The 22,020-nt window shown below is 39.9% G+C and overlaps 1 protein-coding gene across 1 annotated transcript in view; it reads left to right on the top strand.

Annotated features, from left to right (window-relative positions):
- Window positions 1-22,020, top strand: part of DISC1 (DISC1 scaffold protein) — a 158,292-nt gene that overhangs the window by 19,530 nt on the left and 116,742 nt on the right. Inside the window, exons 4-7 of the mRNA XM_044451511.1 lie at window positions 9,123-9,270; window positions 12,255-12,369; window positions 14,605-14,840; window positions 21,743-21,797. Of these exons, the coding sequence (XP_044307446.1) occupies window positions 9,123-9,270; window positions 12,255-12,369; window positions 14,605-14,840; window positions 21,743-21,797 (554 nt within the window). The remainder of the gene's footprint in view (window positions 1-9,122; window positions 9,271-12,254; window positions 12,370-14,604; window positions 14,841-21,742; window positions 21,798-22,020) is intronic.

Below are 22,020 nucleotides of genomic sequence, written 5' to 3'. Positions count from 1 at the left end.
TAGACAGATTTTTCACCAAAATTGACCCTGCAGCTAAGAGACAAAGAAGAGAGGAAACCCCTGAAAAAGATCTCTCCAATGTCCTTATGGAGGGGGAATCTCCCTCAAAACAATAACCTCCCCGCCACCTAGGTTAGTGTTCTCCAATGTACTGCATAGTACTTTGTTACTTTGCTGTTCTTTGTCACTTTGTTTCCAATTTTTCTGATTAAAAAATAATAATTACAGAACAGATGAACCTTATTTACATTGAAACTTATGGGGAAATTTGACTTGGCTCGCAACCAGAAATTGGCTTGCAACCACATTTGGAAGGGCTAGAACGGATTAACCTTATTTACACTGAATCTAATGGGGAAATTTGACTTGGGTCACAACCAGAGTTGTGGAACAGATTAAATTCGTGAGCCAAGGTACCACTGTATATGCATTCTAAGCAAAACAAACTTGATACCTGTTTTGGCACTTTAAGAATCAGTAACACCTCACGCTTGGAATTCTTTTGCATTCAGTGCATCAGTTAAAATGGAGTTAATGGTGAGAATATGTAATGGCTAGAAATACTGAGTATCTGCTACTCTGTATTCCTGCTGTATTCCAGTCTGAGGTGAGAAATAATGGTGGAATGGTCCTGAGTACAATGTACCAACAGCAGCAGCATCGCTGCTGTTTTTCAAATTAGGAGTGGGGTTTGGAAACTCAGCCCTGGCTCCAGGAAGAATTCTGGAAGGCTCCATGGGTTGAAGGACCAGAGATTCTGCACACCTATTTTAAATAATGCTAAATATGATGTTAATCATGAGTGTGAAGATCTAGTGGTTGTTGCCTGCACTTTGTCTTCTCATTAGCAGCTGTTTATGCAGATGCAGAGAGTCCCATACTGGTGATTCCCCATCACCACCTTTTACACCTGGAGCACTGAGTACATGCCCACAACTGTCATGTGAAAGGGAGGAACTGAATTTTCTTCCTAGTGTCTAGCTATACCTCTTTTTAAATATCTGCAATCATTACATCAAGGAAAACTCTGATGTCCTACTAAAATCTACTGATTGAAATATTTCATACATTATACACAATCAGTTCCACACAGACTTAGTTGTATAAAAACTGTGGGGAAAAATGGGAATGTTGGCTTGATCCAGACAAATATTTGGGTGAGACAAAAGGGACAGGATAGTTTCCTCACCATGTAGAGTTTTGTTTTCTGTAGCAGAAGCTATTGGGTGGGATGACCTTTACCAGCCAAGGATGATGATCTAGTAGAACGGACATTTTTCCACTTGACCTTTCCACAATGTGTCATCTTGTCCTGTAGCACAAAAAACAAGATGCAATTGACAGATTTGATGGAATGCTAACCTGACAGAAGCTTATTGTTTGGAAGGATATGTGTGTTGAAATGTGGACCCCATAGCTATAGCATGGCAAGCTTTCCATGTAGCAGTCATTACAAGAGGACTGATGGCACAGAATTGGCTGTTACATGTACTATTACGAGACATTTCATCATTTAATGAACTTGCGTGCTCTCTCTCATTCTCTTTCTCTCTGTTTTAATTGGACCTCAGTAATTGTTCGCTAGAACATGTTTAACAGTGGCCTTTCTATTCAGGGAGTTAATAGGAATGGGCTACTCAGACAAAATGACTCTGGTTCTATAGCAAATTCACTGGCTCCCGAGTGTATGGGCTCAAGTTCAAGGTGCCTGTCTTGACTATTAGAAGACAAAAAACTCTGTGACCAAGATTCTTTTTAATACCAGCACTTTGACATTTTCTTTTATGCACTTTACTGCATACTAAAATAATCTTCAACGGCCTGCTTTGTTCACCTCATGTTACCATCGGAGGAATGATAAGTGGCTATACAACAGTGGGCATGGAAATTGTGAAAGCCTTGGGTTCAGCAACCTTTTTTCTGAGATCTCCTGAGGTCCAGAGATTAAGAAGCAGCTCAACAGGGCAATCGTATGCCTGTTTTATTTGGAAGTAAAGCCCACATTTAAGTAAAGCCTGGATTTACTTTGGGAAATGTCAACTCTTCCAAAACAGAGGAACAAGATTAAAAACACAGGAACATAGTGAGTCAGAAAGGGCCTACTGGGCCATCTAGTCTGACCCCCAGTTCCAGCTGGCTCCACTCAGGACATGCCTATCATGTGCATGTCCAGCCTATCCTTGAACACCTTCACTTATGGGGCTTCAACCACCTCCCAAGGAATTGTTAACAGGGACCGCTTAATAGGATAGGATCATATTATGTTCATGTCTTGTGATTGCACTGGCTTCCAGTTCATTTATGGGCCAAATCAAAATGCTAGTATTAAACCCCTAAACAAGGGACAGATAACTTCTTTCACCCCAAGGACCAAATCCCATGTAAAATTGCTTTTGGAGCTACATACTACAGAGGGGTCTAGAAATTCAAACAAAAAAACAAACCAGGTTACTGTAGTTAGAAGCTCTTACTGATAATAATTAAGTCTTTGAAGAGGCATTTCAAGCTTTTAGAATGAGGAAACCCTCCCCAAACCACCAAATTTGTGGTGATTAGGGAACTGGAACCCCAGAGGGACTGAGATCGCAGGACAGCCAAATTTAAGAACATCAGAAAAGCCATGCTGGATCAGACCAAAGGTCCATCTCGTCCTCGGCACTCTATAATTATGGTGGCAAACCCATTGTCCATTGGCTCCCTCAAGCAGGATGAGGGTAAGACCTTAGTAACCAAGCTTAATGAGCCCAAGCTCCTTAGAAACTGGTGTATGCAAGCGTGCCACCTCTGGTGAAGGAGGTAGCACATAGCCATCAAGGCAAGTAGCCACTGATAACCTCCTCCCTCATGAATATGTCTAAAAAATGTAAAACCATCCCCTTTAAAACCATCCAATTGGTTGCCATCACCACTTCCTGTTGCAGCAATTTCCATAGTTTAACTATATGCTGCATGAAGAAGTACTTCCTTTTATCCGTCCTAAACTTCCCACCAATCAGCTTCATATGATGATCTTGGGTTTTTCAGTTTCTCCACACCATGCATTATTTTAAACAACTCTATCATGTCTCCCCTTACTCACTATTTTTCTAAACAAGAGTCCCAGTTGTTGGAGTCACTCCTCAAAGGGGAGTTGCTCCAGTCTCCTGATCATTTTTGTTGCCTTTCTCCATACTTCTTCCAACTCAATAATGTCATTTTTCAGGTAAGGTGACCAGAAAGTGAACACAATATTTTAAGTGCAGTCATGCCAAAGATTTGTATAAGGGGAGTAAGATTTTGTTGGTTCTATTATCTATGTGTTTTTCACAGCAGCTGCACCCTGGGCTGTCATTGAGCGGTCCACTACTGCCCCATGATCCCTTTCTTGCTTCATCACTTTTAGCTTAGATCCCATCAATGCATACTTGAAGTTGGGATTTTTTGCCAGAACATGCATTACGTTACAAATGCTTACCTTGAACTGCATTTTCCATTTTGATGTCCACACTTCCAGCTTGGAGAGAGACCTTTGGAGCTCCTCACAATCCCTTTACATTTTAACCATCCTAAATAGTTTAGTGTAAACAGTAAACTTCACCATTTCACTGCTTTCTCAAAATTCCAGATAATTTAAAAGTATAGAACCCTGTGGAACTCCACTGGGTACCTCTTTCCACTGGGAGAAATTGCCATTTATTCCCTCTCTGTCTTCTCTTCTTTAACCTATGGAATTCACTCCCCAAAGAGGTCTGCCTGGCACCGTCATTACTGGTTTTTCGGCGCCAGTTAAAGACCTTTTTATTTAAACATCATTTTAATTGTTAAAATATATGATCTGGCCAGGGCAACTTCTTCTTCCTTCTCTTTTCTCCTCCTATATTCTTTATTTACTTATTTTATACTGTTAATTTTAATTTTATATTATTATGTTTGTATCTCAGTGTATTTTTTTGTATTTAGTGGTAATTTATTATGTTCTATTGTATTCCAATGTATTTTATTGTGTTGTAAGCTGCCCCGAGGCTTCGGCAAGGGGCGGCATAGAAATGTTATAATAATAATAATAATAATAATAATAATAATAATAATAATAATAACAACAACAACCAGTTAGTGATCCATAAGAGGATGCCCCCCTTTTTCTTCCATGACTGCTCAGGAGCCTTTGGTGAAGAACTTTGCCAAAAGCCCTTGGGAAGTCCGAGTAAGGAATGTCTGCTGGCTCGCCCCTTTCTATGTGCTTATTGACACTCTCAAAGGACTCCAATATGTTAGTGAGACAAGACTTCCTCCTGCAGAAGCCATGCTAATTTTTTTTCAACAGGGCTTATCCCAATATGTGCTTACTGATTCTATTTTAAATAATGCTTTCAAGGAGTTTTCCTAGAATAGATGTTAAACTAACTGGTCTGTAATTTCCCCTGGATACTTGTTTAAAAATCGGTTACACTGGCCATTCTCTAATCCTCTGGTACAAGGGCTGATTTTAGGGAAATATTAAATATTTTGGTAAGAAGGTCAGCAATTTCATGTTTGAGTTGTTTGAGAACTCTAGGATGCATACTACCTGGGCTTGGTGATTTAGTGACTTTCAGTTTGTCAATAAGGTTGAAAATTTCATATTTTGTCACTACTATGTGCCTTAATTCCTCAGACTCCTTTCTGGAATACATAAGCTCAGAACAAGTATCCACTGTGCATACTGTGCTGTGAAGACTGATGAAAAAAAATCATTCAAATTATCTGCAATCACATCACTTCTCCCCGCAGTGCTCCTTTAATTTCATTATTGTCCAATGGTCCAACTGCTTCTTAAGTGGCTTTCTTTCTTCTGATATATTTATATTTAAGAATTATTTATTGTTGACCTTGATATTGTTAGCAGTGCGCTCCCAAAGTGTTTCCTTGCTTCTTTGATTGTATGCTCACATCTCCCTTGTGCAAGCTTGTGGTCCCTTCCGGTTTTTTTCAGCAGGGCAAGACTTCCATTTTTCGAAGGAACCTTTCTTTTCTCCATAATAGCTTCCTTGACTCTATGTGTTAACCTTGCTGGTGATTTCCTGGACTTTGTGCAACCTTTCCTCAATTGTGATATGCATATTATCTGTGCCTCTATTATAATTTGCTGATTAATGTCTAAGTGCTTCATGGTGGTTTTCCTGAATTCTCTCTTCAGCTTCTTCTTTATCAGTTCCTTCATTTTTAGAAGTTTCCTCTTTTGAAGTCATATGCAACTGTGTTCAACCTCTTTAGCAAGTCTTCTACCTAAATTAAATCTGATACCACCACTGTTTCCTATTGGCTCAACAAAATTTATATCCTGTGCTGTGCCCTGGCCAACCCCACTTAGGACTAAATCCAAGGTAGTCTCCCCTCTGGTTGGTTCCATGACCAACTGCTCTAGGGCACAGTCATTTGGGACATTGAGACATTTAACCTGTCAGAACTTGTCATGCAGTAAGTTATTCAGTCAGTGTGTGGGTAGTTGATGCCCCTCCCATTGGTACAGTACTGCCTTTGTTGGAGGCCTCCCTGATATTATTTCCCATCATCCTGAGCATTCTGGTCTGGAGGACCATAGCATAATCTCATGACTAAGTTAGTTTTGGAGTTTTTGGAGTCAGCAATTTTCACCCACCGTGCTTCTGTGCAGAAATCTTCACACTGTAGATCATCATGTCTGCTGGACTCTATGTCTTCTTTAAGATAGAGGGCAACAGCTCCTCCAGCATGCCCTTCCCTGTCTTTCCTATATAGTTGATATCCAGAGATGACCATCTCCCATTGGTTTTCTCTGCTCCATCAGGATTCTGCAATGCCCACTATATTTATCTTCTCCTTTATCACCAGTTACTCCAGCTTTCCCATTTTGGCCCTAAAGCCACTAGCATTTGCAGAGAAACACCAGTGCACCTGAGCTCCAGCCGCATGCAACTTTTTGTTCTGGCCTTAGTCCTCTCCAACTGGTTATCATGGCTTACCATAACTTTGTTGCCTATTTCCTCCCGTCCTCTGCTTGGACAGTCTGAAACTTCTTCCCCTTCATCCACTGGGGATGATTCAATTCTAGTGGATGAAGCTCCCAGCTCCTGCTGGCTTTCCCCCTGGGTTCAGTTTGAAAGTTGCCCTACCACCTTCTTTATGTTATGGGCCAGCAGTCTGGTTCTGTTCTGGTGCAGCTGGAGCCCATTCCTCCTGTTCCCCAGTGCCTAAACAAATCTGAACTCCTTCTCTCTAGAGCCCTGTCTCATCCACTCACTGAGACTCTTCAGTTACGTCTATCTAGCTGGCCCTGCATGTGGAACCAGTAGGATTTCAGAGAAAGCCACTGTGGCGGTCCTGGATTTGATCACTTTGGCCTGACGTTCCTCACCCCTGCCCTCACCGGTCTGAGCCTAGGTTCTTTGAGGGGTTGTCTCCACCCAGATTCTCCTGCAAGTGCCCTGCTCAAATAGTTTGGGGTTTGTGGCTATTAAGGGGAGGGCAGTTTCACTGGTGGCGCAATCCTTGTGAAGAGACTTGCCTGGCATTTGCATTGTGATCTTTCCAGAGCTAGGTGAAGACCTTTTCCTTTTACCCAGAACTATTCGTTCTTCAGTTGCATTTTTCAAATAAACAATTGTGTTTTATTAAATTTAATTGGTATATTTATATCCTGACTCTTCTTCCCATATGGAACTCAAGGAAACTACATGGGGTTGCCACATGGCCTCATTGCGTAGACCCAGTTCAGAAATTTGCAGTTGCATCATACACTTTCAGATCATATCTTGCATGAACTATGTTTATATCTTTATACTACTGCAGCCTTCTCTCTCTCTCAATCTCTCCCCACCGCTTTGTTTTTAATATGTGTTAGATCTTCAAAGTTGTTATATTTTATTATGTTGTGTTTAATTTTTGGGAACTGCCTATACAGCAATGCAAATAAAAAGCAATGCAAATAAATACAATAAAATGCAATAATGCTTGCTATGGTTCAAATAACATAAATACAAGATAAATAATAAAATTGCGTTCAAGGAGGTTTGCTCATAGATGACTGTACATAGAATTGCAGAGGCAGTGACTGAAAGTCGCCTTCCCCAACCCGATGTGTTTCTGATGTTTTGGGTTGCAACTCCCATCATACCCAGTCAGCACTCCTGATCATACTTCCCCCATATATTTTGCATGATGGGATCAGCATTCCGAATCCCACCATTCCTCCAATTTCATTTGTGTGTCCCACAGTGGCATTTCAGTTAAAAAAAAAGGGGGGGGTCATTTCATCTAATCAGATTAGACCTCTGATTCTAGGTGAACAGTTTTGCACCCTTTTGCACTGCTGTTCTCAGAACTGGGGAATACTTCTTGCCTCAGATGAAAACGCTCATGAAACTTCGGATCAATCCTAGTTCAAATGGCTTTTCATTTCCCCAGGTTCTCCTCTTGAGAATGTCACATTAGTTTTGAGTTTAGCTGCATTGCTAATCTGATCAGCATATTATCAAAATGAAAAGGAGTGATCCTGGTTGCAAGGTTGGAGGTCTTTTGTTGCTCAGAGGGGAAAAAAGACACCAGTGTTACCTTTGCATGAAAAGAGTATATTAAAATGCACTCAGTGAAATTTGAAAGCCTTTATAAAAGAACAATCAGGACACAAACTTTTTGAAGTATCTAAAGTATCCATTGCTAGAGGAAAATATGCACTTTATATAATGGGACATAACCATTGCTTTCAGATATGCCTTTGATCTGAAGTTTTACCATAGTTAATTGAATGTCTAAATAATAAGTATTCAAGCAGAAAATTTAGAGTTGACTTACCCTGAGTAAGTTAAGGTAGTTAGAAGAGGGTCAGGGCTGTGAACAAATCACAGTGGGAATATAACAAAAGATGACAAATTGGGGGAATAGTTCAGTTCATTTACACAAATTACAATTCTATTAAAACTTCACATAAGACCTGTTACTGCATCAATAAGCATAGATTGTTAGGCTACAACATCCTTTAGCAACCTGGTGCCCCCCCCCAGATGCTTTGGAGATCAATTCTCATCAGTCCCAGACAACAAAGCCAACATGGTCAGGAATGTGGATGGTTGGAGAGCACAACCTCTAGAACGTAACATGTTGGAAAAAGCCGGTCCACAGGCCAAAACTACCAAAATAAGCACTGCTATGCAGGGATGGCATGTGTCGTGTGTGTTCTAACGGGAATATAGACCCATGTTACTAGTGCTGGTTCCTGGCTTTGGAGAACCCTTGAGCAAGGAAGGCTGTGCGCAGTCTCTTTAATTTGGAAGAGGCAGGGCATGAAATCTAAGATTTCTCTCACCACTTCTGACCTTCACAGGAGTGAAGAATTGCAGTGCTTGAACTGTGGGCCTTTTACCAGAGTTGTGGCTCCACATCAGAACGTAGAATCATAGAATAATTTCCCCAGTGCTTGTCTTTGTTGCCCTCTGGAGCCAGCTGTGCACGCTATGTTCTAGGGTGAGACTCTCTTAGGTCCAGGGGCAGCATTCCTTCCTGGAAGAACTGTAGACATCTGGATCTAGGCTTGGATCTGCTTTCCATATCCTGATCCTTTACCCTATAGCTGCTATTTAATAAAGTTCAAAACAAGCACATACAAGTTAAGCAGGCAATTAACATCCGATGTAATTTTTTCCCTATGTGTTTGCATTTTGAAGTGTGTGAAACCATGTTTCTAATAAACATTCCCATTTTCAACAAACCAGTAATTTTAAAGGAGAGTTGCCAATTGATGTTATTAGTGCATAGAGGATAAAGCGGCTTAGCTGCCATGTGTTTCAGCTGTACTTTTAATCATGTCACCATCCATTAAAATGTTCTGTCAAGGGAACAGTTTTTATTTATAATATAGCTCTTTGTTTATTAGTGCACCAAATTTTCTTTCAAAGAACAGGTGCTTCCAGATTCTAGTACTAACCCTATGCAGCTCTTCCATCATTTTTCCTTATTTTTTCAGGTAAGAAAAAGTCAGAAGAAGCAATGGAAAAATATGGGAGGACTACAGACTAGTACATATTGCTAGGACTTCCTATAAAAATCCATGAATGTCATTGCACAATAAAACCCTTGACTGGAAGTACCTTTGCATCATTTGATAATGTGCTCTTCCCCTTATTTTCTAGCTGACAAATTTAGAAGAAAACTTGAAGAGCTAGAGAAAGAGAAAAGTTCATTAACATTTCAGCTTCCTTCACGACATCCATCAATCAGCTGCTTTTTGGACAGATTCAGAGTGCAAGTTCAGGTTACATTGTATGGAGATGTTTATAGGTAAGTTCAATTCCTGATGGCTTTCTAAAGAACAAACAAACAAGAATTTGTGAACATGGGATGAATTCCAGTACTTGAAAGTACCCTCGGTACCTTCCTGACTTGTACTGTTACACAAAAACAGACAAAACGCCAACCGAGGGTACTCATGAAATACACTGCGGAACTAGAGCTCTGATCCAGGTAGCCCATTGTTCAACTCCTTTCTCTGCCATGAACTTGATAGATGGCCTTAAGGCAAGCAAGCCTCAGCTCCCTCATTTGCAGTTTGGGAAATATACCAATTTATGATGGGTAGATGTTGTATGTGAAATGTTTTGAATACTCTAAAAATGCACAAATTCTATATGCTTCAGCTGATTGTGCCATGGTATTCAGTGATGTACAATCAGTTAAAGTATTTTTGCAATTCTTGATAGTATACCTTTCCAGATATGAACTTATCCATGCACTATGATCTTCATTTGAGAGTTCTTTTCAAATGCCTCATCCAAGGGAGGTTTGAAGAGGGTCTTCTTGGTGATTGCCCTTCAAATTATGACATAATCTACCCAATGAATGCTTCCTGTTGCCCATGTTACCTTTATGATGCTACTCGTAGGTTAAACTCTTCCTCTAACTTTGGGGAAGTTGACACCATATGGTGAGATTTTTTTAAGGGTTCTGGAATTTTATTGCGGATTATGCAACAATCTTTCATATATTAGTATGCAAATAGTTTTATATTATGAATTGGTTTGCTTGTAACAAGGACCCAGAATATGGGTCAAATATGGGTATTCACTAAATCACTGGATGTTTAATCGTGTGTTGTACGCAAGCCCTGCGCTGTGGTTAAATTTGGGTTGCCTACTGCAATCAACCCAGACTTCCCAACCCAATAACTAACCACAAGTTCTTCTGGGTTGTTTTGGTAAGCAAGCCATAATTAAACCATAATGGAGGGTTCAGTCATAACTCAGCCAATATTCATGGTGCTCCTTACATGTGAACCAGGTTTTTCAGTTTCCTGCCTTCCAGCTCTGTAAGACTGCTACAAATTTTCTACATCCATTTAGCAAGATCCATAGCTTCAAGGGGAAACTAAGCAACAGTAATCTCTTTCTATTTTATCCACAACCCTGCATGATTTCCAGTTTTGAAATCTCAAACTCTCTCAACATGTCAAATGCTCTACTCCAGAAACTGTTGATAAAACGTTGGCTGCAAACTAATCATGTTCCATGTGATGTATATAACTGAACTTGGAAGGAATTCTACCTGTCTTTTTAGGATAACACTCAAAATAATACGTATTTAAGATTATATGGGTAAACATGTATTCAGTCTTCTTTTTATTTTTCACATGCTTATACTACGACCTTCCTAAACCCTACAAAGACAAGGGTTTTTTAAATCTAGGAACTTTTTTGCAATAAATAATGGTTTCATAATTTAATAATAAGCAAAATGTTCAGCTTTAAACCTGTTTTCCCAGGTTTTTTTGTCAAGAGGAAACTGTGTTACTGTGTGGTTACTGCATAGAAATAGGATATATGTTCTCACTAAGCAGTCTCACTGACTGAAATTCTGTGCATGTCTGCTGAGAAGTTAAGTCCCATTGCATTCCGTGGGAATTATGCCCTGATGTATGTATAGGATTGCAGACTATTTCACTCTTCTAAGAATGGTTTAATCTTCAAAAATCCAGTGCATAGAATTGCTCTGGAAAAGCATAGGTCCTCCTTGGCTGGTGGCGAGATATTATTCACTATTGCTTTATGTTAGGAGTACACAGGATTGGCTCTTGTGAAGAAGCAGCACACAGGAGGACCAAGATGGGTGGAGAACAGATGAGATGGGTCAGGAGTTGCAGTGTTGGGCACGTGAAGGGCCCTCAAGAGGCAACCCACACTGTGGCTTGAGCCTCACTGGGGGACTTATTGTGCAGCTATTCTGCCTTTCTCTCGTCAACAAATTACCTGTGGTAAGAAAGAGACAGAAGAAATGATAGGAAAGGCATCAGTGCGTGAACCTCATCTCATTTTTATAAATGAGGAAGGGTGATTACAAAAGAAAAGTTTTACCTGGAAGCATAGTGAATTGTAATTGGTAGATTCAAGAAAGCTGGGATTCAGCCTGAAAACAAGTGTACCGGTAATCTGTTTATTCACTTTCCTTAGATGTGCTCTTCTTGTCCTGTGCTTTATTGGTCATTGAGAGAAAACTTGGGATTTGCTGCTGAGTGTGTGCCCAAATGTTTTTGGATGTGTTAAATGAATTACCAAGCCTTTACTCATGAACGGATATGGAGATTATATTATAATTAAATATGGCTGATCTATATCTTTAGGATTTTTTTTTGCAGCAGGAGGGGGAGGGTATAGATAGTGGACTGGATTAGATTATCTCCTCTCTAGCTGTGATGGGTGAATGAGGCTGTGAATTCCTGCCCTGCTTACCTGGTCTCTGCACAATGAAGTGTCCACAAAGTGCTTGAATCATGGAATTCCCTCCTGGAATTGTATCTGAGATATTGATCCTTCTGTACAGACGTACGTCGCTTGGAGTTTAAAAGAGTATGCCATATTCAAATATTGTGCTCATATGTGGATATCCAGTGGGACATGTGCCCAGTCCTCTGTGCAGGTTGTTTTTAAATTAGAACCATGTTCTTGCTGGAGTGAAGTATTTGCTGCCACGATGGACTTCCATCAATAAGAAAGGCAAACACATCTCAGTGTGCAGCTCTGGCATCAGTCACATAATATCATCAACTTTATTTAAGCTTGCGTATAAGCCAGTAGGTACAACTTTGTAACCTTATTTTCATAAGTATTGTGGGATGGGCCATCCTCATGACATGGCATGCTGTTGCAATGTAGGCAGATAGACAGATCAGTAGAAACACTGGGGATTGGTGTGCTTTAGGAAATGACTGCTAATTTGTTAATGTAAGCAAAAGTTAATGTTTGTAATTATTGTCATTTTTAATGATTTAACAGAGGAAGCAGGCAGCAGAAAAGTGAAGAGAAGATTTTAAGCCTTCCTTGCCAAGAAAAGATAAAAGTTTCAGCCACAAAACGAGAACAGCTGGTTAAAGAAAAAGAGTGGATACAGGTAAGAGTGGAAGATACCAGTTTGTGAGGGAAAATGTCAAGTAGAGTCCAGGGAATTTGCTGCTGTGTAATACTTGGAGCCATGACTTAGAGTCATCTTGAGATGGAAAATGAATTCAGGGAGGCCTGAAAATGAAGAACTGCTGTAGTAATAGGTGGCTTCAATTACTTGCATTCCATAAGTGACTGGATAAATGCATGTTCCAGTCATTACAAAGAGTTTAAATTTCTTGATGTCCTAAATGACTGTGCCCTAGAACCGTTGGTCATGGAACTGACCAGAGGGGAGGCAATCCTGGATTTTTCTCTAGGCGGGGTTGCCAGTAAATGTTGTTGAACCAGTTGGAAGCTGTGACCATCATGCCACCAGATTTAGTATTATTTAAGTGGGAACTTGCTAAAGAGATCCAATATAGTCATAATTAAAACAGGAACTGATAAAAAGGATATGGAAAGAGGGAGTCAAGAGGCATTTATCCTGCTTGGAGATTACTCAAAGCAATAATAACAGATGCTCAGATAGAATGTATACCATAGCTTAAGAAACATAGTACTAAGTTCACGTAGTCACCTCTATGGTTAATGAATAGTGTTAAGGAAGCTATATGGAATTGGAAGCCTTCCTTCAGAAAATGTAAGTCTTGCTCAAATGAGGAAAACAAAACAAATCTGCAAAAAGGAGATTCAAGCAGGTAATAAGAAGTGCAAAAAGCGTTTTGAGGACTGGATTATTAACAACATCAAGGCCAACAAAACGGAATTCTTTCAATGTATCGGAGGCAGAAAACTAAAAGAGGATAAGGAAACTCTAGGAAGATGGTTAAATGCTTTTCATCTGTCTTCACTGCAGAGGAGACAGGAGAAATATCTGATATTTTCAGGAATGGACTCTGAGGAACTGAGGCAAATATTGCCGACAAATTACTGACAAATGAAAGTTCATAAATCACTGTGCCCAGGTAGCGTCCATCCCAGAGTCCATCTTTAAGAACTCAGATATGAAATTGATGGTCTTCTAACAAAAATACACTTCCCTAAGATCATCCTCCGTACCAGAGGACTGGAGAATTATCAGTACAACACCAACTTTTAAAAGGGGTTGAGTTTTAAGCAGGCTGGTTAGTTTAGTATTTGTTCCCATTAAATTGGCTGCACACATTCTTAAAGATAAAATTAGTAAGCATATAGAAGGACAAGGCCTGATGAGAAAGAATTGGCATAGGTTTACCGAAGGTAAGTCCAAGCTTTCTTATTTTAAAGTTGAGAGTGTCAACAAACATGTGGACAGGGTTGATCCAATAGACACTGTTCACTTGGACTTCCAAAAGGCTTTGAACAAAGTCCTCCACCAGAGACTCCTGAGCAAACTTAGCACTGATGGAAGAAGAGCAGAGGTCCTCAGAGTAACTGGCTAAAAAGGAGAAAGCATCTTCCAAAGGAGGGATATTAACAGTGAGGTGCCACAGGGGACCTGTACTGGGACCAGTGCTTTTCAATTGATGCGTAAATGACATGATAAGGGTGTATAAAATTAGAGAAATTGCATAGGGAGACCTCTCTCTCTCTCTCTCTTTCATATGTGATGAAAGTGTGCAAGTGGTGAAACTTTAGCCTCTCTGAAGGGTGCACCAGCATAATGGGAGTTGTAGTGCATTTTTCCTGTCTAGACTGGCATAGAATTGTGTATTAAATTAGCCTTAAACACTTGACATATGTTCAGAAACATGCTTCTACAAAGTAACTGTTATTTCTTTGATGTCTCAAGGCATTAGCCTGTATTTATTTAATTATATTGCCCCCAATCCTAGGAAACCAGTTCCTATGTAAGGCATCTTAAAATCAGTGGGAGTTGCTTCAGCATAATCCACTTCACTGCATTCAACCAGATAAGAGGCAAGCTTGTTCTTTTCTGGCCATGTATTGAGCCAGTTTTCCATGGTGCTATCCCATGTTGCTGTGATGCGGTTGTGGATATTGCAACCATGTGAGTGGGACTGATCTCACAGAAAATAACTGATGTGATTGCTTTGTATTCCTAAATGAATTGTTTTTACATGGCATAGTAGATGGTGAAATGGCTCTCATTTGACCCAGGGGTGTATGAGAGAGAGAGAGAGAAGAGAGAAGAGAGAAGAGAGAAGAGAGAATTTCTTTGGATCTTGGCTATTTTGTATCATTCATTGCACATTTTTGACAAATAAGGCTATATAATACATTCCATCTTCATTGCATGCAGAAAGAAATTGAAGTTCTTAGAGCAAGGCTAGCTCTTCTTGAAGCGAAGGATCGACAACTGCAGATAGAAATACAAGAGCAAGAGCAGCTCATTCAGGCAGAGGATTGTGAGTTGTCGTCTTTGCTCAGCTGGGTGTCCCATCAAGAACTGCAAGCAATAGGCAAAGCTTTGGCTGATGCTTCAGATGCATCACATAAAATTCCACACAGTTTGGACTTTCCAGAATCCATAAAAAGGTATTTATTATTGGGTGACACTTTGAAATCCTTTTATAAACTCTGATGTACTGCTTTGTCTGTATTATATCTTTCCTTAAATATTTACAAGGTATCTATCCTCATAAAAATTCCTTTACAAGAAAAATACAGATTTTTGTTAAAGTCCTGTTTCTCTAAACAAAAAACTTCCTGGAGTGATACAGGTACAGCATCATGCTACTAGAAATTGAAGTTCTATAGTTAAAATAGAGGATGCAGGTGGTTCAGTGGTTTAAACTGCTGTGCTGCTGGGCTGGTTGATCGAAAGGTCGCTGGTGCAGATCTGCACAATGGGGTGATTTCCTGTTGCTCCCTTTCAGCTCCTGCCAACCTTGCAGTTTGAAAGCATACAAATGCAATTAGATAAAAAGGTACCACTTCCATGGGAAGGTGACATCGTTCCCTGCACTTCGGTGTTTAGTCATGCCAGCCACATGACCACGGAGACTGTCTGCGGACAAATGCTGGCTCCCTCGGCTAGGAAATGGAGATGAGCACCGCCCCGTAGAGTCAGACACGACTGGACTTAATGTTAAGGGGAAACCTTTACCTTTACAGTTAAAACTATACACCCATGAGTCATTAATTAATTAGATACAGTTTTGATAAGATGGTGAAAATTACTAGTTTTGGAGCAAGCAACGTTCCACATGCAGTAGTCTTCATGTGGTTGTGTTTTCAAGAGGTTCTCATATAAATTCAGATAAAAATATTTCCTTATTTAGTTCAGGGGTAGTCAGTGGGCAGTTCTTTTGTCTGCTTACCTCTCCTTGTCTTAGGTTACAAACAGCACATCTGTCTTTTGTTTCCTTTCCATCCCTTCTGGTGCCTTCCCTATGTGCCAAGTCATGGCCGCCTTTTAGAGATAAATACACCAACAACATATTCCAGTGCAGGCCCCTCATCTTGATGTGGTAATATGTTTTTCTAGATTTCCTGTCAGTCAGTAGAGGAGGAGAATTTCTTTTTCAAAAAAACCCAGCAACTTCAAATTCAGCTAAATCATGGCATATTATATTGATTTTATTTTTCAAAATTGAGGTATGTTTAATCAATTTTAATAAGAAAAAACAATAAGGATGGTGACATATACTAGCTTCAAGTACTGAACTGTGTTTCAATTTTAGGTGGACGAATATTAATTAAATAGCACAGCAGCAGATGTCAGCCTTGCACTGTTAGCCATAGTCTGTTAGTTCAGAAGGTCACTTTTCTTGCTGCTTTTCTCACATACAGAAGCACAGTGACTGAAAGATCGAAAGACTGGGCAATGACATTTTCAGTCTATTAAATAGAAAGCAAACAGGCTTCACAATATTGCAGCTGGACTTTGCTTATTTTATATTTCACTGACTGAGCAACCTGTTCTATATTGCCCATGGGTAAGAATATTTATTTACCTGCTTGGCTTAAAACAGTTGTATGCTGCCCTGTGACAGAGTTCTTTGGGCTCTTACAGCAGAATAGAACATAAAGCGGTACCATCAAAAGCAACATAAAATGCAAGAAAACAGAACTTGTAGCACCCCAAAATTAAACACACAGATTTTAAAACTGAGAAAACCAGACTACAGGAGTTAATTAAAAGGCCTGGGTCAGAAAGGTCTTCATCTGGAAAAGGCCAAAGGGATGGTGCTGTCTGGGAAAGTTGTTCCATAACTGGGATGCCTCTTCAGAAAAACCTCTCTCCTTGTGAGTTGCTCACCTTTCGGCAGGGGCACACCAGGCAGGGTCTTCTGAAGAAGATCTTAAGAGTTAGGTAGCTACATATGGGAGAAAGTGGCCTTTCAGGCTATTTGGTCTCAAGCCATTTCAAGGTTTAAAGATCAAAACAGTCTAAGTTGGGCCCAGAAATGGATTGGGCCTCAGTGTATTTAACAAAGCACAGGTGTAATATGATCAGATGGCTTGGCTCCAGTTAGAAATCTGCTGCCTGCGCTTCTGTGGACCCACTGCAGTTGCCAAGCTGATTTTAAACACAGCCCCACATACAACACATTTCATTAGTCCAAATGGTACTTTAGGTGGTCTAAAGACTACTAGTTTTGGGACAGCCAAGAAATTTCCATGAGGTTTTATAAAGCTCCAGAACATTTTAAGCAGTGAGTAAAAAACATAGTCTACTAAAAATATTTACTCCAAATGCTGTATTTCTTTTATTTCAGACCAAAACAATTAAATGAACATTGTGTTAATGTGGATTTGATGATATTTATGGTGTCAGTGATATCATGAATCCACAACATCAGAAGATATTTAGTAACTGCCCTACAACCAACATTTGCATGTAGGGACGTAATAAAAATGTATGACCTTGTCATTTTTTCACCATCAACAAAAAATAAAATAAATAGTGAAGTTGTACAGTAAAGCTGCTACTGTTTTTGTTTACTTAAAGAGAATTTTGCCATCCTAAAAAATTCAAGAACAAAAGCACCTATAATCAGAATTAAACTTAACAATAAATATGAAAGTCAGTGAAAGAATTTTAAAAAGCAGCTTTTCCATAGAGGATGTTCTTCTCTGAGCAGCTAACTGGGCATCTGTCATATCCAGAGAATTCCCCAGTTAAAAAGATTCTAAGAATAATTACTGTGTTTTTTAAAAATTATTTTCATCCCGTTTCTTCTAATTATCACCTTGTGATTAAGGAAAGCTATAGTTCACCCTTGGAAATGCCACCAGCAAAACCTATGTAAATTACTTGCAAGAACGGAATTGGAAACTACAGTATATCACAGAAGTGAGTACACCCCTCACATTTTGTAAATATTTTATTATATCTTTTCTTATGACAACCTTGAAGAAATGACACTTTGCTACAGTGTAAAGTAGTGAGTATACAGCTTGTATAACAATGTAAATTTGCTGTCCCCTCAAAATAACTCAACAGACAGCCATTAATGTCTAAACCGCTGGCAACAAAAGTGACTACACCCCTAAGTGAAACTATCCAAATTGGGCATTATTAGCCATTTTCCCTCCCCAGTGTCATGTGACTCGTTAGTGTTACAAGGTCTCAGGTGTGTTAAATTTGGTGTTATTGCTCTCACTCATACTGGTCACTGGAAATTCAACATGGCACCTCATGGCAAAGAACTCTCTGAGGATCTGAAAAAAAGAATTGTTGCTCTACATAAAGATGACCAAGGCTATAAGAAGATTGCCAAGACCCTGAAACTGAGTTGCAGCACGGTGGCCAAGACCATACAGCAGTTTAACAGGACAGGTTCTGCTCAGAACAGGCCTCGCCATGGTCGACCAAAGAAGTTGAGTGCACCTGCTCAGCATCATATCCAGAGGTTGGCTTTGGGAAATAGACGTATGAGTGCTGCCAGCATTGCTGCAGAGGTTGAAGGTGTGGTGGGTCAGCCTGTGTGGCATCAAATTGGTCTGCAGGGCTGTCGTCCCAGAAGGAAGCCTCTTCTAAAGATGATACACAAGAAAGCCCACAAACAGTTTGCTGAAGACAAGCAGACTAAGGACATGGATTAATGGAACCATATCCTGTGGTCTGATGAGACCAAGATAAACTTATTTGGTTCAGATGGTGTCAAGCGTGTGTGGTGACAACCAAGTGAGGAGTACAAAGACAAGTGTGTCTTGCCTACAGTCAGGCATGATGGTGGGAGTGTCATGGTCTGGGGCTGCATGAGTGCTGCCGGCACTGGGCAGCTACAGTTCATTGAGGGAACCATGAATGCCAACATGTACTGTGACATACTGAAGCAGAGCATGATCCCCTCACTTCAGAGACCGGACTGTAGGGCAGTATTCCAACATGATAATGATCCCAAGCACACCTCCAAGATGAGCACTGCCCTGCTAAGGAAGCTGAGGGTAAAGGTGATGGACTGGCCAAGCATGTCTCCAGACCTAAACCCTATCAAGCATCTGTGGGGCATCCTGAAATGGAAGGTGGAAGAGCACAAGGTCTCTAACATCCACCAGCTCCGTGATGTCATCATGGAGGAGTGGAAGAGGACTCCAGTGGCAGCCTGTGAAGCTCTGGTGAACTCCATGCCCAAGAGGGTTAAGGCAGTGCTGGAAAATAATGGTGGCCAAACAAAATATTGACATTTTGGGCCCAATTTGGACAGTTTCACTTAGGGGCGTACTCACTTTTGTTGCCAGCGGTTTAGACATTGATGGCTGTGTGTTGAGTTATTTTGAGGGGACAGCAAATTTACACTGTTATACAAGCTGTATACTCACTACTTTACATTGTAGCAAAGTGTCATTTCTTCAGGGTTGTCACATGAAAAGAGATAATAAAATATTTACAAAATGTGAGGGGTGTACTCACTTCTGTGATATACGGTACTTATTATCAGTCCTGGATGGCAAAATTGTGAATCCAGTGATCTATCACTTTTATTTATATTTTGGACATGGTTAACTTCAAGAGCAGAATAATAGGCAAGACCTATTATATTAAGTAGCTGTAAATCCATCATGGTTTGCTTATATATGTTATTCTGTGTTGACTGCTGTGGGAAAACAATTATAGGTTTTTGTTCTAGCAGTGCCAGACATTTCAATTAGATAACCACACATTTTCAAATTGGGATATATTTCCCAGAAAAAAGGCATCACATTTTGTAGTGAAAACTGGGGTATATAGTCAAACACCCTTAACATCCCATGACTTTAATTTGGAGAATAATTAACCAATTATTACCTGCACTTTTCTAAGCCTTTTGTTGCCATGTTACCTTTCTGAGCAGTCTTTCCAGTTTTGTATTTTCAAGAACCTTTCCATTGGCTTTCGGTACCATTTCAAAGATCTCATAGCTTTATAGTAACGTCAAAGTGTTGAAACAGAAGCACATAATTTTATCCTGATTTCTGCTTCATCAATCATTTACTTAATAACAAGTTGATTGACTGAATCCTGCTAGTATTTCAAAGGCCACATGCTTTTGTATGTGCCGTTTTTCACTTCATGTATGTTTAGCATCACAAATATAGGACACTGTTAGTTTCAAAGAGCAACTTTTTCAAAGATGAAATGGTTAGAAGAGTTAGTGAAAGTGCCTGCACAGCAAATGTTTTTATTTCATGCTTAATGCTTTTATATGTTCAAAAAGCTTTCTTTCTGGTATAACCTATTATAAACAAAAGTACACCAAATGATGTGCCTGTAAAACAGAACTTGAACTGTAATAAGCAGTTATTCATTTGCTTGTTAAAGGGGAGCCTGATAGCACATGGAGAGATTAACAGATAGGAACCGTGGCAGTGTCAAGGAATTATTGATTCTCCCATAGATTCATATTGTGCAGGCTTTGCTGAAAGGCAATAAAATCATTCTGTTTCAAACTTTTAATAGAATTTTGCCATATACTTTCCACTGATGTAAGCTCCAGCAGATAGAATCCTCTGGAGTACTACATTTGTTTTCTTTCAAAGGACTTGGATTAGATCTATGTTGAAGGTCATGGCTTTCAAAATGCCATTTGCAGAACTATTGTAAATGTCTTTGGTCAACCCTGTGCAGGTTCCTATTTTGGAGTCTCCTTGAGCAAAAAAAAAAAAAAAATATCAATCGCTGCTTCAGTCATCTACATCTGGCCTCCTTCTGTTCACCAGCTGTTCCTCGTTCCCTGCCAGGAAGGGTGGAAAAGATTGCTGTCATTGACCACCCTTGTTTCTTGTCTCCTTCCTTGTATTCTCCTTCTCTTCAGTTTTATGTGGAAGTGAAATGCAGTTTCTGTTTCCCCTGTGCTTTAAATAGACCTGAGTAAGGAAGGTGGTGGTTGAATTGCTCTATTACCTGGAGAAGAAATGAAATATCTCCTTTCTATATTTGTCCTACTCCGATGAATGTTCATGGGTTTCCTCCTGTTGTGACTAAAGTGGTATTCTACTCTTCGCTGGAAGAGCTCCCAGCAATACAGAGAGGCTACCAGGCCTAGAACATCTTAGATTTAACAAGGAACTCTACCAGTAACTGAGGTCCTAAGGCAACTAACAGTGAACTCGTCACTACACTGAAATAAATTCTACTGAAATTGGCGGAACTTCCTTCGGAATAGATGTGTATAGGATGAAATTCTTAAGATTCCAAATGTTGCATCTGCATGTGGAGGCCATCTCAAAGCACTTTCATCTGGAGGCATCCCAGTGCCCGTCAGTTTAACATCTGTTTTCATGAATCCTTAAAATGGATTTATTTATATTTCTACTTGTTAATGCTAGCTTGGCTAAGCAATATGCAGCCACTGGTGTTCCTAAATGAGTTTGACTGGAAATTATTATTTTGGAGGGATGATAACAGTTCAAGCCAGAGTTCCAGGTTCAGCAGTCCCAGTAAGCAGTACAGGGATGGTGTGTCCTTGATTTGCTTAGCTTCTCTCACTGGCAGGAGGAATCAGGCAGGATCAGGCTGCACAAACCAGCATGCTGACTGGTTCATAGGAATTCAGAGTTAAAACAAAAACAGGTCACTGCTGCATGCAATCCAGGGCTTTGTGGACACAAGCATGGCAATCTAAATGACTGTTAACTTTAAAGGAGAAATGCATTAATCACAAGCTTATCTTCCCCATATAAGTCATTATGCTTTATATAGCTCCTTTTAGGGCTAAACAGGAACATTTTGTACATGTTGCAGGTGGTTTGATTGTGTCACACATATTGAAGCAAATTAATGGGCAATCTAGTGTAACAACTGAAGCAGATTTATTTCATGTGTTTGGGACCTTGAGGACCACTTTAGTGGTTAGAGTGCTAAACTGGGACTCAGGAGATCTGGGTTCTAGTCCCTGCTTGGCCAGACAGTAGACTTTTAGCCTAACCTACATCACTGGATTGGAGGGGGGACCTTGATTATCAAAGCATGCTATGATTTAATATTAATATTAATTTAATCTTTCTAGGCTTCAAGAAAAAGAACAGTCACTCAGTATGGCTATTAAAGATACTGCTGGCAAAGTAAGTGCACTCTAACTGCTATACTATTTGCTGTATATTGAAGGCACCAATAAGGCAATTAGTTATATTAGTGTAAGGAAAGAGACTGTGAATGGTTTTCCAAGAATCTTGCTTTTAAAATATTATTTAGTTATCATGGATGCTTTGGCATTATGCTGATCTGGTCAGTGCATTAAAAGTAAAAAGTATCAACTGGAATGAGGGTAGAATGGTGCTTTAAATA

This window comes from Varanus komodoensis, unplaced genomic scaffold (assembly GCF_004798865.1).
Source record: "Varanus komodoensis strain SLA01 unplaced genomic scaffold, ASM479886v1 scaffold1, whole genome shotgun sequence".
Taxonomy (NCBI): domain Eukaryota; kingdom Metazoa; phylum Chordata; class Lepidosauria; order Squamata; family Varanidae; genus Varanus; species Varanus komodoensis.
The sequence above is the reverse complement of the archived record's forward strand: the minus strand, read 5'-3'. Positions and strand labels throughout refer to the sequence as shown.